This window comes from Bombina bombina, chromosome 5 (assembly GCF_027579735.1).
Source record: "Bombina bombina isolate aBomBom1 chromosome 5, aBomBom1.pri, whole genome shotgun sequence".
NCBI classification, from domain to species: Eukaryota; Metazoa; Chordata; class Amphibia; order Anura; family Bombinatoridae; genus Bombina; species Bombina bombina.
Genome location: NC_069503.1, coordinates 432,184,213 through 432,203,817, shown reverse-complemented (window position 1 = coordinate 432,203,817; position 19,605 = coordinate 432,184,213). Strand labels below are relative to the sequence as shown.

General features: G+C 38.0%; 1 protein-coding gene across 3 annotated transcripts in view; it reads left to right on the top strand.

Moving 5' to 3' along the window:
- The window catches only part of LOC128660438 (collagen alpha-1(VI) chain-like), a 303,740-nt gene that overhangs the window by 58,388 nt on the left and 225,747 nt on the right, over positions 1 to 19,605 (top strand). For all 3 annotated transcript variants that reach the window (XR_008402529.1, XM_053714284.1, XM_053714285.1), the window contains one exon: positions 2,701 to 2,830. Coding sequence is in view for 2 of the 3 variants with exons in the window: in XM_053714284.1 (XP_053570259.1) it covers positions 2,701 to 2,830 (130 nt within the window). In the remaining variant the exon portion in view is untranslated. The remainder of the gene's footprint in view (positions 1 to 2,700; positions 2,831 to 19,605) is intronic.

Here is a 19,605-nt window from a genome sequence, read left to right as displayed (position 1 = left end):
TCTGAAGTTATAAAAATCTGCATATATAGTCAAATGAATAGGGTCACTGAGCTATTTCCTTTAGAAAAGAAATGTTTGTGTGTTTTACACTACAGGGGTCGTGCTTCAAAAAGGCTCTACTGATCGTCAATCCTGATAGACGTGTATTAGAAGCTGTGTTCAACAAACTCATGTTCAATTAATCCTGAGGTCTCATCTAACATATACAGTGTATAAAATATACATATATATATATATATATATATGTACACATATGTAATATTCATCATAATATTCATATACTCTGACACCCTAAACTGCCAACCCCCCACATCGCCAACACTAAATAAACATATTAACCCCTAAACCACCGGCCCTTCACATCACCAACACTACAATAAACCTATTAACCCTTAAACCGCAACCCCCCCACATAGCAATTACTAAACTAAACCTATTAACCCCTAAACCGCTGGCCCCCCACATCGCAACTCACTAATTAAAACTATTAACCTCTAAACCGCAGACCCCCACATCACTATTAATAAACTAAACCTATTAACCCCTAAACCGCCGCTCCCCCACATCGCAACACATTGCTTTATGCGATCGCCATTCCGCAAACGAAGGTGTTAGTTTTTACAAAACACTTTCTCTCCATTGATGTCTATGGGGGAAAATGTGCACGAGCACGTCAAGTCAGGCCTTGGCTTTTGTACCGTATGGAGCTTAACGCACCATATCGCACAACAAAAGAAGGTTTTTCTGTAACTTGTAATGGCAGCGCTATGGAAAGTGCGATACCGCTAAATATTTAGCATTATTTACACACCGGGTTTAGAGCACAACTTGTAATCTTGGTGAATAATAATAATAATAATGTGGCAATCATGTTACTTTAGTTAACAGTTTGTTTTACATTTGTAAAAAACGTTCTAGTTTAGAAGATACTTTTTTTTTAGTTTTGAATTTAATAAAAAAAAAACTCTTGGTGATGTAATTTATTTTGTTCTATTTGATTTAATTGTTATGTCCCTGATGATGTCATTTGTAAAATGGTGTATGAGATCATCAGCAAACCACTGGCAGAAAGCAAAGTATTTGACTATGAGTGAGATGCTCACTTCTTTAACGCAACATGTTATCCAAATGCTGAATCTATTGAAAGTGATGTAGTATAAGTGTAGTTAGATGACTAGGAAATATAACATGAGCATCTCTATGCTGAAAAGGAAGATATTTTACCTCAGAATTTCCTTAGCAGCTATATCCCATTGTATGCTGGTAGATTTTACTAAGCAGCATGTATTAAAGGGACATTAAACACTAAATACATTTTATAAGCTTAGTATTGAGATTATTCCCTGCCTCCCTCTTGTCATAAGTGCCGCCATATTGAAATCCATCTTTCACTGCATTCCAGTGCTGATGTGTTTGCACATGTGCAGTAACTCTCCTTCAGATACCTGCAATGTAACCTAGGTTCCGAAATGGTGGCGCTCATGATTAGAGGGAGGTGCATGAAATGTGTTTAGTATTTAGTGTCCCTTTAATAGACGTAAAGAAGCTTGCAACTGGGGATCTGAGTAAATAATTAATTCATTGTCATTTAAAAATAGGATGAAGTGTGCCAAATTAAAAAATTGCTTTTGCATCTAATTCAACAAAGGATGCTAACATTTTTAATTGATATAAAATAATTTATGCCATCGACAATATATGCATGCCGTCACTGAATAACAAAATATGAACCAGCAGTTGCCTATTGGTAAATATTTAGTTATGTAGTTGCTGGTCAATAACACTCAGTTAAAGGAACATAAAGGAGCAATAAGATGCTCTAATATTTAATTGTATGTTAGTATTACACTATTGTGTGTCTATAACTAGGGGATTTTTTAAAAGGATTTTGACCTTCCCTTATTCGTTTAACCCCTCCCTCGTGGGATTAAATACATAGTTAAAGCTCAGTCAGTCCTGAGTTGAACAGTTATTGGTGACTACATACATGTTAAACCCTGATTGCCTCAGTGGTCTTGTTCAGCTCTGGACCTGTAGTGCGTTTCCAGTCTGGAGCTGACTTTAACCATGTGTTTAACCCCATTGTGAGGGTTAAACATAGTTCTGTTCAAGCAGTACTGCAATACTAAAACTCTCTATCATATCAGAATACTTTACTATCACTCATTGATTTTAGTTCACACAACACAAACCCCTGACACCAGCACAAAACACACATTCTGAGGATGACCAAAAGAAGCAGACAAATAAGCAAAACTGTCTAGAAAATACCTTTTGGCAAGTCCAGTACACCACACACAGCTGCATTCATCTATGGTGTTGTTACTTTTCTTCTACAGCACAACACAGCATTTAGAGTTTGCATGTCTGAAAAATATCAGAATCTATGTCCCATAATATAACAGGTTCTCGCTAGAGTTACAGGTTCTGGACAGAACGTTCATGAGAGCATGTGCTTCTCATATGTGAATCTCTTTCCTTGTGCATCCTGTGTAACATCAAGTGCAAATATTTTGTGTGCGTTCCAAAGTATTGTCCCCCTCACAAGAAGAAACCAATAATAATGGTGACTCTTTATTAATACATTGTGTTTATCTAATGAATTTCTTATAGAGCTGAACAATAATAAGCGGGCTAATTCCTTGACTGTATTATGTGTTTTATTAAGCACATTACATTAATACTTATGTTTCACTGCAGACTGTCCGACTGATGTGTACATTGCTCTGGATACATCTGAAAGTGTCGCCCTCAGAGCACAACCCTACGGATCCCTAGTAGAGAAAATAAAGGCATTTGCAGCAGGTTTAGTGGATCATCTGAACAGTAGGTAACAGCTGCTCCAATTATGTCTTGAGACAAGTTGTTCCTTGCTGAAGTATGAATTTTTTGCATTCCAGGTATCTGAAGACAATATGTGTCATATTTATGACACATGTCACAGAGTCAGCTTCAAAGTAAGATGTGTTGAAAAACGTGGTTTTGTCTTGAAGCTGGTCTGTTTTGGGTTTCTGCTGTTCCTCCACTACAGTTAAAGCAAAATTCCCATTGCACTAGTGTACCTTCTTCTTACGCTAATAATGTGCTGGTGTATCAATGTTATCAGATGTTTTGTTCATTTTTGGAGTGGATGGGTGTTTCTTAAATGATGTTGCCTTCAGAATACATTTAGTTTGTATGCAGCTCTAGGAACTATGAAATCAGCTGCATCCCCTCAAAAAATAAAAAAATAAAGCACATTGAGTGCTTAGGATTGGCACAATATCATACCATAGAAAAATGCCTTCATTTCCTCGCCAACACTAAATTAGGCTGACCATATTTTAAAAGGAATCAATTGGACATTTGAAAGCACTCAAAATGTAAGCGTGCAGTCTATAACTGAATTGATCTAGGATCAAGTTTTTTTCTCAGACTTTTAAAGGAACAAACACAACAGAAATGTATTTTGATGATGATGCAGAAAATGTCAGTCTACTTTACTTTACTTTAAATCCACAGGATGTCTAGATATTAATTCTTGACTGCTGAACCATTTCACACCCTGTGCTGAGGTTTGGAGCTTTAAGACGCTGCTCACATATGAGCACTACTGGAAGCATCGGTGTAAGTACAGGGGTCTCAGACGTTTAAGGAAAGTGTAAGGATTTGCCTTTAAAATATAGTGGCAGACATAGAGGCCCATTTATCAAGCTCTGTATGGAGCTTGTGGGCCCGTGTTTCTGGCAAGTCTTCAGGCTCGCCAGAAACAGCAGTTATGAAGCAGCGGTCTAAAGACCTCTGCTCCATAACCCTGTCCACCTGCTCCGAGCAGGCGGACAGGAATCACCACAATTCAACCCGATCGAGTACGATCGGGTTGATTGACACCCCTGCTGGCGGACGATTGGCCGCGAGTCTGCAGGGGGCGGCGTTGCACCAGCAGCTCACAAGAGCTGCTGGTGCAATGCTGAATGCGGAGAGCATATTGCTCTCCGCATTCAGCAAGGTCTTGCGGACCTGATCCGCACTGTCGGATCAGGTCCGCAAGACCTTTGATACATAGGCCCCATAGTGTGAAAGACAACTACGTGTAATCATCTGCACTTAAAAGCTTAAACAAAAAAAACTCTTAAATTCTTACCTCCAAACATCTGCCGGATGGTATCTAGGATGTGGGAGGCTAAAAGCTTGTGGGCAATGGCCCACCAGTAATTGGGCAGAGCCATATGTGGAAGGAGCGGGTTGCATTAAGAGGGCCTGGTTATAGAATATCTGTGAATGTATCCAGAGGTCTGTTGGCATGTCTGGGTGGGGCTTGGACAGGTGCTTAGTCAGTTCCCTAAAACCAGGACACTTAGGAACTGTGGGCAGGAAGTGCATACTTCCCAACCCATGACAATACTGCAGGATGTGGGAGATATGCAAACTACATAAAGGGCCATGAAACCCAAAAATTGAGAATGCAATTTTAAACAACTTTCCAATTTACTTATGTTCCTTTAAGAAATATAGTGATGAATTTCACCCTACCTTAAATCTTACTAGTAGATATCAGTGGGGTCACCAGAATGGAGCGAGGTTGGGGCACTGCCCCCTCAGTATAATGGGTGCCCCACAACTTCGCCAAGATTCCACAAAGCTCTGCCCAACCCTGCCCCTGTCATGACCCTGCCCACAAATGCATCAGTAGGCCTCTGGCAAGTGCACCCTATAAGTAATGTAAGTATGCGCATTTCAGATATATTTTTTCCTTGGGAAAACTAAATAAAAAAGAGTTGCAGGGTCTTAAACCATTGCACACCTCACAATGATGCCAAGTAGCTTTGCTGCATCAGCATTCTTTGAAATATACAGTATATAGAAGTTTAATCTTAGATAATGCAAGCCTGGGCAATCAGGTATTATGGGGAAGGAGAAAATGATTTAATCTTAAAGGGACAGTCAAGTCCAAAAATTTAATTTGTCTGACCTCTGCTTCCTGCTCCACAAATGTTCAGTCCTTAGTGTTTGCTATTTTAATCCACTTCTAACCTGCTCCAAAAGACGCATGGTGTGCACGTTGCACATTTGTCTTGCAACTAGAAGTGCTGAACATTGTTCTCCTTCTAGTCACATAGCATTCTATCCCTCTCCTATTGAGCTCAGCATGCAGGGAAATAGTTTCCTGGTGCAGGGTTGGTCACAAGCTACTAAAGTGCAAGCAAAGTACAATGCAATAAAGTTATGCTGCTAGCCCTGTGACTGTTAATTATGGCACTTAAAAGGATATGAAACACACAAAAACATATTTGTGATTCAGACAAAACATACAATTTAAAAAAAGTTTTCATTTTACTTTATTTTCTTGTTATTCTTTGTTAAAGAGATTCTGTTGAAGAGTGTCTGGAGCATTACATGGCAGGAAATTGTGCTGCCATCTAGTGTTCTTGCAAATGGATAGCACATTGCCACATAGTGCTCCACACGATTTTGTATTTGATGTTCCTATTGACAAAGGAACCTGTCCATCAAAAAGCATAGTGCACAGTTAAGCCTAGGCCATAATATTTATTATAATGATGATAATAATAATACAAATAATGTGGTCTTACTCACACTGGAACTTACAATCTTGTTGGTTATTGGTGTAAAATAGGTAAGAGATATACCATACATTTCATTGTAAAGGTATGCTGGTACCAAAATAACTTTATTTTAAAAAGCCAAATCATCTCAAAATATTCCTAAATATTAATATCACTTTGGGCAGAAAGAGCTAAACATGGACTGACCCTGTTTGGCAGGATTGATAAACCACCTTCCCATTTCACAAGAAGCATTCAGGATCAATTTTCCCCAAACTAAGGCCTAGATTTGGAGTTTTGCGGCCAAAGGGGTGCGTTAGCTACGCTGGCTTTTTTCTGGCCGCACCTTTTAAATACCGCTGGTATTTAGAGTTCACAGAATGGCTGCGTTAGGCTCCAAAAAAGGAGCGTAGAGCATATTTACCGCAACTTCAACTCTCAATACCAGCGGTGCTTACGGACGCGGCCAGCTTCAAAAACGTGCTCGTGCACGATTCCCCCATAGGAAACAATGGGGCCGTTTGAGCTGAAAAAAAACCTAACACCTGCAAAAAAGCAGCGTTCAGCTCCTAACGCGGCCCCATTGTTTCCTATGGGGAAACACTTCCTACGTCTGCACCTAACACCATAACATGTACCCCGAGTCTAAACACCCCTAACCTTACACTTATTAACCCCTAATCTGCCGCCCCCGCTATCGCTGACCCCTGCATATTATTTTTAACCCCTAATCTGCCGCTCCGTACACCGCCGCCACCTACATTATCCCTATGTACCCCTAATCTGCTGCCCCTAACACCGCCGACCCCTATATTATATTTATTAACCCCTAATCTGCCCCCCACAACGTTGCCGCAAGCTATCTACAATAATTAACCCCTAATCTGCCGATCGCACCTCACCGCTATTATAATAAAGTTATTAACCCCTAATCCGCCTCACTCACCCTATAAGAAATAGTATTAACCCCTAATCTGCCCTCCCTAACATCACCGACACCTAACTTCAATTATTAACCCCTAATCTGCCGATCGCACCTCACCGCTACTATAATAAATGGATTAACCCCTAAAGCTAAGTCTAACCCAACCCTAACACCCCCCTAAATTAAATATAATTTAAATCTAACGAAAAAAATTAACTCTTATTAAATAAATTATTCCTATTTAAAGCTAAATACTTACCTGTAAAATAAACCCTAATATAGCTACAATATAACGAATAATTATATTGTAGCTATTTTAGGATTAATATTTATTTTACAGGCAACTTTGTATTTATTTTAACCAGGTACAATAGCTATTAGATAGTTAATAACTATTTAATAGCTAAAATAGTTAAAATAATTACAAAATTACCTGTAAAATAAATCCTAACCTAAGTTACAATTAAACCTAACACTACACTATCAATAAACTAATTAAATACAATACCTACAAATAACTACAATTAAATAAACTAACTAAAGTACAAAAAATAAAAAAGAACTAAGTTACAAAAAATAAAAATATTTACAAACATTAGAAAAATATTACAACAAGTTTAAACTAATTACACCTATTCTAAGCCCCCTAATAAAATAACAAAGACCCCCAAAATAAAAAAATGCCCTACCCTATTCTAAATTAAAAAAGTTCAAAGCTCTTTTACCTTACCAGCCCTGAAAAGGGCCATTTGCGGGGCATGCCCCAAATAATTCAGCTCTTTTGCCTGTAAAAAAAAACATACAATACCCCCCCCAACATTACAACCCACCACCCACATACCCCTAATCTAACCCAAACCCCCCTGCAATAAACCTAACACTAAGCCCCCTGAAGATCTTCCTACCTTATCTTCACCATACCAGGTTCACCGATCCGTCCTCTGAAGTCTTGATCCAAGCCCAAGAGGGGGCTGGCGATCCATAATCCGGCTGAAGTCTTCTATCAAGCGGCGGCTGAAGAGGTCCAGAAGAGGCTCCAAAGTCTTCATCCTATCCAGGAAGAAGAGTAGATCCGGACCGGCAACCATCTTGATCCAAGCGGCATCTTCTATCTTCATCCGATGACGAACGGCTCCATCTTGAAGACCTCCGACGCGGATCCATCCTCTTCTTCCGACGTCCAAATGAAGAATGAAGGTTCCTTTAAGGGACGTCATCCAAGATGGCGTCCCTCGAATTCCGATTGGCTGATAGGATTCTATCAGCCAATCGGAATTAAGGTAGGAAAATTCTGATTGGCTGATGGAGTCAACCAATCAGATTCAAGTTCAATCCGATTGGCTGATTGGATCAGCCAATCAGATTGAGCTCGCATTCTATTGGCTGTTCCGCCAAACTCTAAATCTAGCCGTAAGTTTACCAGTAGAGGGGAAGATCAAGATTTAAATCAGAGCAGCATAAATATAAAGCCAATTACAGACTTGAAATGCTAGAAAGGTAAACAATGAAATGTAAATGGTTGCATTTCAATTTGAAATAGAAGCATTTTTGTAACATACTTCCATTAGCAACAATGTTTCTAGCAACAGTTATGACTGTTTATCTGCGGCATATGCATATATACTGTGAGGGCCTGCGCACCAGTATTGAAACACCACACCTTCTTAGCGAGCCAGTAGTGGCTTGTATGACACAAATTTAGGGCCTGATGAAAGTTTGCAAACACAAATGTAAAAAAAAACAGGTTTAGCCTTGCAGGGTTTGTGAGTGGCGAGAATTATCCCATAGAAAAATTAAGAGCTCTCTGCTATCTAAAAGTTTGTGATGGAGAACGAAGTACACATGAAGTACCTGGGTATGTTTAAACTTTAATATGACGTCTAATACAAATCAAAATACACTGTTTTCAGTGCAATGTACCTTATATTTGCTGTTATGTTTGTTTAAATAGGTTTTCTTTTCAGAGTAATTAGTGTTTTGAGAATTTTGATAAAAGCTCACAACTTTTTAAGTTGCAAGAAAAAACTGTGAGATTTGTAGGGGGAAATGTTTAGATAATTCGATTAGATTAAAAAGTAAGTTACAACGCATCATCATTAGAAGTGATTAATTAGTCCATCTAAAATATTGCTTAGATTCTGGACCTGGTTTTAAAACACTTTAACTATGCTGGGCCTTTAAACGCACCAACAATACTCACATTTGATTATGTTACATTTAAACAACAAAAAGTTTGCATCTTAAAGGGAGAGTCAAGTGCAAAAAAAAACTTTCATGATTTCAATAGGGAATGTAATTTTAAACAACTTTCTAATTTACTTTTATCACCAATTTTGCTTTGCTCTCTTAGTTGAAAGCTAAACCTAGAAGGTTCATATGCTAATTAGTGATGTCGTGAACCTAAAATTTTGCGTTCGCAAACGGCGAACGCAAACTTCCGCAAAAGTTTGCGAACCGGCTAACCGGGCGAACCGCCATAGACTTCATTAGGCAGGCGAATTTTAAAACCCACAGGGACTCTTTCTGGCCACCAAAGTGATGGAAAAGTTGTTTCAAGGGGACTAACACCTGGACTGTGGTATGCCGGAGGGGGATCCATGGCAAACTCCCATGGAAAAGTTTTTGTTTTTTTTTAAATGTATGTACACTACTGTTTTAGTAGATATGACTTGCACTGATGTGACACTGTGCCCTGGCAGGACCTGGAGCGCACACATGTGAGGGAAACTGACTGCTATTATTTCACAATAAAAAAGTTTTGTTTTTTTTGTGAAATGTATGTACACTACTGTTTTAGCAGATTTGACTTGCACTGGTGTGACACTGTGCCCTGGCAGGACCTGGAATGCACACGTGTGAGGGAAACTGACTGCTATTATTTCACAGTAAAAAAAGTTGGGTTTTTTTTAAATGTATGTACACTACTGTTTTAGTAGATATGACTTGCACTGGTGTGACACTGTGCCCTGGCAGGACCTGGAGCGCACACGTGTGAGGGAAACTGACTGCTATTATTTCAAATTAAAAAAAAGTTTTTTTTTTTTTTTTTAATGTACACTACTGTTTTAGCAGATATGACTTGCACTGGTGTCACACTGTGCCCTGGCAGGACCTGAAACGCACACGTGTGAAGGAAACTGACTGCTATTATTTCAAATTAAAATTTTTTTTTTTTTTTTTAAATGTACACTACTGTTACACCAGATATGAGTGATGGCACTGGGCAAGTGGGCACAGTATACGCTGTGAGCCTGAGCTGGCAGGCAGGCTGCAATTAGATTACACAGGGAAAAAAATAAAAATAAAAGCAGACTGATGTTCTAGCCCTAAAAAGGGCTTTTTGGGGTGCTGTCCTTACAGCAGAGATCAGATGAGTCCTTCAGGACTGTAGTGGACACTGAATACACTAGCCTAGCTATCGATTTCCCTATTAAATCAGCAGCAGCTACACTGTCCCTCCTCTCACTAAGAATGCAGGCTCCGAATGAATCTAAAATGGATGCTGTCCAGGAGGTGGGAGGGTCTAGGAGGTAGTGTCTGCTGTTGATTGGCTGGAATGTGTCTTGTGACTGTGAGCTACAGGGTAAAAGTTTACTCAATGATGACGAATAGGGGGCGAATCGAACATCGCATATGTTCGCCGTCCGCTGCGAACGCGAACATGCTATGTTCGCTGCAAACTATTTGCGGCAGAACTGTTTGCGACATCACTAATGCTAATTTCTTAGACCTTAAAGACTGTCTCTAATTTGAATGCATTTTGACCACTAGAGCTCATGCACCTGAAGTTACCCTGGAGTGAGCACTGATTGGCTAACATGCAAGTCTGTCATAACTGAAATAAGGGAGCAGTTTGCAGAGGCTTAGATACAAAGTAATCACAGAGGTAAAAAGTGTATTTCTATAACAGTGTTGGTTATGCAAAACTGGGGAATGAGTAATAAAGGGATTATCTTTCTTTTTAAACAACAAAAATTCTGGTGTGACTATCCCTTTAATAAAAAATTAAAAGCCCATGTGTTGGTCAAAGTTCCATGTTAACACATTTAAACAATTTAAAGAGACACATAGAAATGTTTATAAAAAAAAAGCAGATGCTAATTTATTTGAAGCTTAATTAATATACTGTTAAAGTTAGCTTTAAAAATAAAGATTTGATCGTGTGCCACTTAGAAGTTTATTTAATTATTTATGATAGGAAGAATACTTATCATCACATATGGTGATAATTATTCTTAGCTGTCTAATAGCTTTGTTTTTCCGGTAAAATTTAGATTTACTAATAAATTGCAGTTGAAAGCATATGGATTTCTGTAGTGCTTAATTGTGAAATATGCTCATGAAAGAGGTTAACATAAACTTGAATTGAACTGACTGATGAAGGAAGCTATGTTAAATGTAAGAATCACAAGTATGTGTAGCATATGTTTGCTTCCTCCCCCTTTTTTTACTATTTATGCTAATATTAAATTGAAATGAAAAAAAAGTGATAATGTATTTAACCAGTTTTTCTTCTAATTTACCTCTGTATTAGAGATTCATGAATGTATTGAGCAGGATCTGTGACCCTGTGACATGCTACACAGTGGAAGTTTGTCAGCAGTAAAAAAGTTCACCTACATCTGCCCCTAATTAACTCCAATGAGGAGATAAAATAAACATATTTAAAAGGCTTTTCAAGGGATTTTTGCATAAAGATGGTTGTTCTAGTTGTGCAGGGGGGGATAGACACCCCCATTTATTACTGTAGTACCCCAATCCTGCAAGGTGCCAAACATTGTTGTTACCTCCCTACCCGCCGCTCATTTTGCTTGATTGTCAAAAATTGGGAGGTCTGGCCTGCTACCCACCCCCATGATTGTCCTGAAATTTATTGACTCTATTAGCCACACTCACAGCCCACCTAGACACACCCATGGTTTGACTGCGACCTGCCCAAGATTCCTCAACAAAACCACCCACAGAATGCCAACCAGGGGTCAAGTCGAGCGGGAACGCATGGGAACGGAGTTCCTGCACTATTTTTGCCAGAGGAACAAAGTTCCCTCTTGACAGAGAACAGAAACACTTCAGTAAACACTGCTGGTGGGAAGAACTGAAGCACAGTGTGGTTAGAGGGATAGTGAGATCCTCTAGTAATGGGCAGTAACACTTCCTACAATACACTAAATGCAATCCTGTCAGCAGTCCTGCTGTTTGATCAACCTACAATGTGTGTAACACATGGTGCTTACATTTCTGTATAGCTTGCTCTGGGGTTATTTTGCTCCCCTCAGCAGAAATAGGACTTTTGCACCTTAAGTGGGTGAGACTGTGATGGAGGATGATTCTCAGGCCCAAAGGCAACCATTCAACCCTTCATTGGATTTAATTTGTTTTCATTAACCAAATTGCATAGATTATATACATACAAATACAGTGTATGCGTGTGTGTGTGTGTATATATATATATATATATATATATATATATATATATATATATATATTATATATATATATATATATATATAAAACAATATTAATATATTAATTGTGAGGGGGGTGGAAGTCTTAGTGAGCTCCCATATATTTTTTTTGTAGGATTTGACCCCTGATGCCAACAGGCTTTTTTTAACCTTTTTAATTCTGGAAAGCCTTCAGGAAACGTTGGGAGGTTGTTGCAAAATTGTTACTATATAGTGAACCAGATAGTGCTCCCAGAGGCCAAAATAATAAAGAACATTTTATAACAGAATAAAAAGTTTGTTTAATATTGCTTCCTCTTTCTGAATAATGAAAGTTTTATTTTGGGTTTCATGTCCATTTAAGACATATCCTGTGAGGGCCTGCATCAGTATTCAAACACAATGCATGCATCAGTATTCAAACACAATGCCTGTGGTTATTAATTATTTGTTAGTTGTGAAATAAACTCTATGAGAGGGTCTCCATTGTTTCCAAACAGTTTATTTGGAATCAATATATGTTAATATTAAGAGAAAGATTTACAGGTATCTATACACATCTATTTTACAGCAAAACAGTCCAAATAATTAAGACAGGGCAACTTTACTACAATACTACAATTTCTGCAACACTGCTAAAAAAATCACAGGATTTTATCCAAGGAATATACTTAGCCACATTCTCCAGTGTGTCCAAAATCAGTCATCATTTCAGGAACAGGATAAGAAAAAGAAAGAGGGGGAGATAGAGAGTGTTCCAGTTTTTTATACACTAATTCAATAGGGAGCAGGGATAGGCAAGGTATCCGTACACTGGTGTCTGTGACTGGCCCTTGCAGTGTCCGCCAACCGTTTTGAGGAGTGGAGGTAGAACACAGTGTGAGACTGTGAGTGTGTGTGACAGTGTGCAAGAGTGTGTGTGAAAGGCTGAGGCTGTGAGACAGTGTGTGGGACAGTGTGCAAAAGAGTGAGACATGGTGAGAGACTGTGAGAGTATGTGTGTGACCAGTGATGTGCAGTGAGGTCAGAGGCTGGTGAGGCACTAGATATGATACGCCGGAGAAACACATGTACAGAGGGCCCCAAGTACCCCCCAACAGGGCAGGTTTAAATGATAGCTGAACCAGTGCACAGGTGACATAATCAGGTGATGGGTGAGAGCAAGTTAGTAACCAATGAGTTACTGATCAGCTGATTACTTCACCCTTGCACTGATTTGGCTATAATGAAAACCTGGCCTGTTGGGGGTACTTGAGGACCATTGTTGAGAAACACTGCACTAAAGCACCAGCTCATCGAAAATGTATTGATTACCTGGAGAATAAAGCACACATACTCTGCTCACTGACACCCACACACACTCTGCTGACATACACATTCACACAATTCTGTGGCACAGTGCCAGTTACTAAGCAATTAGAATGAGACACAATCTCTTCTCTACTCACTACTGTATTGTAAAAATAGAAATAATTTACCATACAAGTTTTACACAAAGTTATCAATACTGCCAACACAGCTGCTGCAATATGGTGTTCATATGCACATGCACATCCCACTTAGGTATGCTCTTCAACAAAGGACACCAAAGGATACCAAAAGAATGAAGTACATAATAATAAAAGTAAAATAGAAAGGTTTTTTTTGTGTGCAATTTCTATCTGAATGATGGAAATGTAATTATGACTTTCATGTTCCTTTAAAAAACTAATTTGATTTGCTGACATGGGGCCAGTAACAGTTGATGCTAATTCTCAAAATATAAATAACTAGAAACGTCTATTAAAATAGCATGCTCTACCTCAATCATGAAAGTTTAATTTTAAATGTCTCCCTTTGACTATGTGTTTAACCATTTACTTTACAGTGGCATTATTTCTAAAAACATTTAACTGCAATAATTACATATATTTTTTAAATGACTCATTATCTCCTTTTATTAATATAAACTTGTATAAAAGCAGCACATATTAAAAACACAATGCAACAGCTTTCAATTGATTTGTGAATTACAAGTTAACAGCAGTCTTTAAATAAATGGAGACACAGAGAAAAATAAAAATAGATACTGCATCCTCTGACTGAACAGACATCAGATATATGGAGTTTGTACCTAATTAAATCAAATAACCATGAAAAAGGGAGGCTTAGCAATATTTAATGTCAAAAACTTTAATTTAAATAATGTGGACACTGCACACTTAACTTCAAACTCTGGGTTTTGAATTATGGATTTAAATTTGAATTGACCCTTTGACTTCCTGTAAGTATTGGGTTATGCTCACTTACTGTCCCCCCTGTTAATGAGCTGTATCTGAACACAATTCAACAAAAACCACTAAACCACATTCATTAAATTATCATTTTCACTAACAGAATCCATTTCAGTAAAATCTACGGCTGCAGCACTTACTACAATAAAATGTGGCTGAAACACTGCTCTCTCTGCCTCTCTCCCTTTCCTGATCTGTAAGGATTCAGGAAGTGACAGTGGAACATTCCACTGCACTTAGAGGGGAAGAACAGAACTCTCTTTTTCACTTTAGCAAAGCTGTCAGCTTCACAGGACAGCAACAAAATAAATGAAAGTTGTTTTTTTTCCGTTTTTGTTTTGTTTTATATGATTTAACATCCAGCCCCAACCCTAAATTCCACTTACTAATGCCTCTCACTGGATTGGGTCAGCCCAAATGGGACTGCCTCAAATAAGCAGATAATGGGCCATGCAATGATCTTAACCACTTTCATCCAGTAGATGGCGCAGCATGTTGTGTAATGGTGGGCAGACCTGCTTGTGCCTCTCCATTGCACAACATGTAGCTGTGGGGAAAAAAATGCTGGGGGAAAAAATAGCAATTTTTTTATTTTTTTAAAGCCAATAAAAAAAAAATATTTATTTTTGCCCATATGATAGGTGAAGCACTGCCTCACCTGCCTCTAGTGACTGCACATCACTGGTGTGTGACAGTGTGAGACTGCAAAAGTGTATGTGTGTGACTAAAGGTATGTGTAGGAGTGTGGGTGTGTGTATGAGACTGTGAGGCTGTGTGTTTGGGTGATAGTGTGCAAATTTATAGTGTGCAATCGAATATGTGTGTGAGATGATAGACTATGAAGGTATGTGTGTGATAGTGTGTAAGCGGGTGTGGGTGTGAGACTATGAGGGTGTGTGTGATACCGAGTGTGCAATCGAGTGTGTGTGTGAGAGACTGATCTAGCATAGTGTATACCTATCCCATGCATGTTTAAACTCCTTCACTGTGTCTACCACATCTGCTGGATGGCTTTTCCACAATGCATCCACTGCCCTTTCGGTAAAAAGAGAGTGTTTTTTTATGTTTTTAATTTGAAATATACCTTAGTGTCCTTCACTAAGATCTGTACTTTGGAAAATGTCCACCACAGTCTTGGTGCGTGCCTATCCCTGATAGGGAGTGGTTTATCAAGTGCCAGTCAAAGGCTATTGGGAGTGTCTTTTGTTCAGAGAGAAATGTGTATCTGGGAGGAAGGGATTTTAATAACAGTTAGGTCAGTAAGCTATGTCACCACATTCCCTCACTTTTTCTTCTCCTACGTTGTCCCATTTTCTAGTTATACCCACTAGTACAGAAGAACACAGTGGGAGTGAAAACCTTACAGGGAATATTCTCCCACCATCCCTTAGAAATATCATTCCCTCTGCAATATGAGCTCTTCTGTACTTTCCTTGGACTATCAATTCCTAGTCTAACTTTATACAATTCATTTAAAAAATTCATTTAAAATTATACATAGAAACACAAAATCCTATGCTAAATCCCATTAGCAACATTTATACAATGGTCTTAAAATTGGGAAAAATTAAAAGTTCATGTATGAGTGCATGAGTGTGGGTACACTAGATGGGTATGCGTGTAGTAAAATCTTTATTAATAAAGTGTGAATTGTGCCTGTAAAACAAATGTTATAATGGTTCACTGGAGTTCTTTGTTGTCATCTTTTGGCATCTGGTCCTTGCTTTTGCTTTACCGATTGTCTCTCTCTTTGAACCACTTTGTTTTTTACAAGACCCTCAAAGGAATGAAAAGAGATTCAAACCAGGCATATATTTACTTCGCACTACAACACTCCATCTGCAGTAGAAACCACATTCACAGTTATTAACTTCAAGTTGGGATGTGCCTCTATCATTGCATCATCCCACTTGCACCCTTACTTAAACTTATGTTGCTTGACTTATATGATTATTTACCCCTTTATGCCATATATTATTTTGGCCTACTGCCCCATTTTACATCTCCATTGTGATACATGTTATACTTATTTAATTTGTTCAACTCCACCATCATAGCTTCATTGTAAGATCAGTACTGAAGACACCTGAAAAACAACAATCTATAATATGTGTTATTGGGGAAAGCTGGAAGGAAAGGTGAGAAGCCTTCTGTCTTCATTGGTTTTCTTCCTGCAAGATAAGACTTTAGACAGTTTCTTGCATGTGGCATCCCAAAAGTAATTACAATGGAGGTATCTGTTATTGGTTTTTAGAAAGAGAATGCATCAATTAACTATGCATTTTTAATATTGGCATATTTCAAACTTAATAATGAAAACACTTAAAATTATTAATTGAACTTAAAACTAAAGTACACATTACGTGATACAAATGCAATGCAAACAAATATGCTTATAAACAAAAAAAATAATGATTTAATTTGAGCACTCCAATTCTGTCAGCTGTTTCTTTAGAACCCAAATTTTATCTCTCATTCTCCTGTTTTGTTTTTTGAGTTCCCAATAACTTAAGTTGGCCTTATTGCTTATCTCATTTGGCCTCAGCCTCCACTTTTTATACTTATTTTCTCCTCTGTTAATATTGCCATTTAAATTCCTGTCTCTCCAGTTTCCTGTATTTGATCCTCTACTATTCTGATATCCACAAACATTCCTTCTGTCACCCCTCTCTGATTCCTGCCTGTGAATATTCAGATTATTCTCCATTGACTGCTTCAATGCAGAAATTGCCTTAATAGTGTATGGGTGATAATTCCACCGCTTCTCAGCTCTAGTGAGCACCATATCTAAGTTTGTGGAGTTTGGATCATAAAGCTTTACAAACTCCTGACATTTTCTGTGGAGAGCTTCAAGTACCCTCTGTATGTGAGCTGGTGACCCCCAGACCATTTGGGTCTGTGGCTGGGACAGCACACACCAGAATAAAACTATTTTTGCTTCTTCAAATGGCCCATCTAGAGGTCTCATGGTAATTTCACTAATCTCTTTTTCTAGACTAGTGAAATTGAAAAAGGTTTTAAATATTCTCCCAGCCTGATCAGATATGCTTGAGGTGAATCCTAATAACCTGTTAGCATAGGGGCCCATGGCATCTTGAAGCAATTCTGTCCATTCCTGCATGCTCATACCTAATATTATGGCTTTTTAAGACCCCCTGTAAAACCCATGTGAAAAGTTATTAAAGCTGTTTGTGGGGATTGTGCCCCACCATTCTGAAAAATGTATTTATCTGCTACAGTCATTGGCCTAGTCTGATTTGAAAAACCTGTAGGAACTTTTGGGGTGTTAAAATACAGGGGCAATTGGAACAGAACTTGGGTTTTTAGTGGGACCCAGTGGCATATTATCTTGTTTTTTCACTTGTTTTGTCTCTCTTTGTGACAGTAAGTGATCACAATCCTCATTGTTCCCAGAAATATCACTAATTCTTTTTTTCTTCTTGTTTTATTTTCATATGTAAACTCAGTAATTTTATTTGAGTATTCGTTTCTGCTGTGTTCTGTTAATTTTAATTGACTTTGTATTTACCTATCAGTATGGTGTTAGTTAAAGCAGAAAACTTAATACAATCTCTGTCAGACTGTGTTTTATTTAATTTTAATTTAAGATCTGTATTTTTGCTCTGTCAAGTCTCCAATAATGGTTTGGTTAGTCCTCTTATCGTTGACATCACTGCCTGCGCTATCATACATTTTCTTTTATTATTATTAATCTTTTTAAGAGTTACTACCCGGTGTTAGTATCTCTAAAAAGTAAAACACTTTTCACATTTGGGGTTTTTAGCTTCTGGGATGAGGAATGGACCATTGTATTTATGAATATAATTGTTAAATAATCACAGATTTCCTGTGAAATATAGTTTTTCCCAGACATTTTTAGCAGATAGACGTTAGAACTAAAATAATAAAATAATAAATATATATATATATATATATATATATTATATATAAAAATATACTAGAATCAATATTTTCCTAACCACTGAATGTAATCTGGGGAACAGACTCTGAATAGTGTGTCTCTCACAGCATAGTAGTTTTTTTGTTTTTTTTAAATGTTTTTACAGTATGTACAAGGGTACCATTGAGATGCTAATTTTACACAACAAAGGGACATAGCAGTTAAGCCACCTAGAAGAGGTAGTAATTAGATCTGTTTATAAGCAGGTCAGCATTCCAGCACAGGGTTGGTAATATAGTTAAATTTAGTTTTCCTAACCACCGCTCAATATTCTTTATTTTAAATCTGTGGAACAGACTTTGAATAGTGTGTCTCTCGCAGCATAGTTTGCCAGACTATTTTACCTGCCCCAATGCAAGGGAATTATCATATCTATAGGCAATGAAACACCAGAACTAAACAGAAGTTAAGCAATTTATCCGATATGCAGCGTCGCCCGCAAAAGCCGGCAACGCCAAATTTTGCTCGGGTTTGGTATCACATATACGGCGTAGCATACAACTTACGCGCGTATATTTCTGCCTTCGCCCGTATTATTTTTACCCATAGACTGACATACAAAACACGCGCAGTTTGGTATCCAATATACAGCGTAAGTACTTACGCGCGCAGATTTCAGAAAATCTACTTCATTCTCATCTTGCCACAAATTGCAGGCGCAGGGAGCCCTTGCAGTGACTAAAAAAACCAACGTAACTCGTGGAAGCCTTAACAAACACATACATTTAAGGCAGCATCTCTAGGTTTAAAGGGACAGTATACTATGATATTGCTTTTTTTAAGGTTTATTTGTGTATTTGAAATAGGTTTGTAGCCACAACATAATCAAATGGATTGAGTTCTAGGTACTTTATCACATTGTGGACATATACTTGCTTATTTACTTTCAATTGGGTTCCCTTCATTTCTTTAGAACCCACTGGAGTGTAATGTATTCTAATGCTAACACAGCTTGGCACTGATGCCAAAATATATAAAGGGACAGTCAAGTCCAAAGAAAACCTTCTTCTTTTAAATAGGGCATGTTATTTCAAACTACTTTCAGATTTAATTAGAACACTTGCTTTGTTCTCTTGGTATTCTTAGTTGAAAGCAAAACCTAGGATGGCTCATATGATCATTTCTAACACCTTCTTGAAGGCTGTCTCTTTGCAATTGTGTCAAACCAATCACAACACACCACAACCTCTCACCTGCAGACTTAAAACACCTGATAATGCCCACCCTATCAGTAGCATCAATACTATATATACCAATGGGTCAATTTATATTGGATGTGAGATACATTGATTTACATCTTACAAGTGAATATTACTATATGTACCCTTCAGAAACAACTATTGTGGATGGGAGTTATAGTACAAGAATATGTCAGAAACAGGATAATATTACCTTTTTTGGGCCATTTCCACACAGGCCTTATTATATGTTTTAACAATATTAGTGTACTAAAACA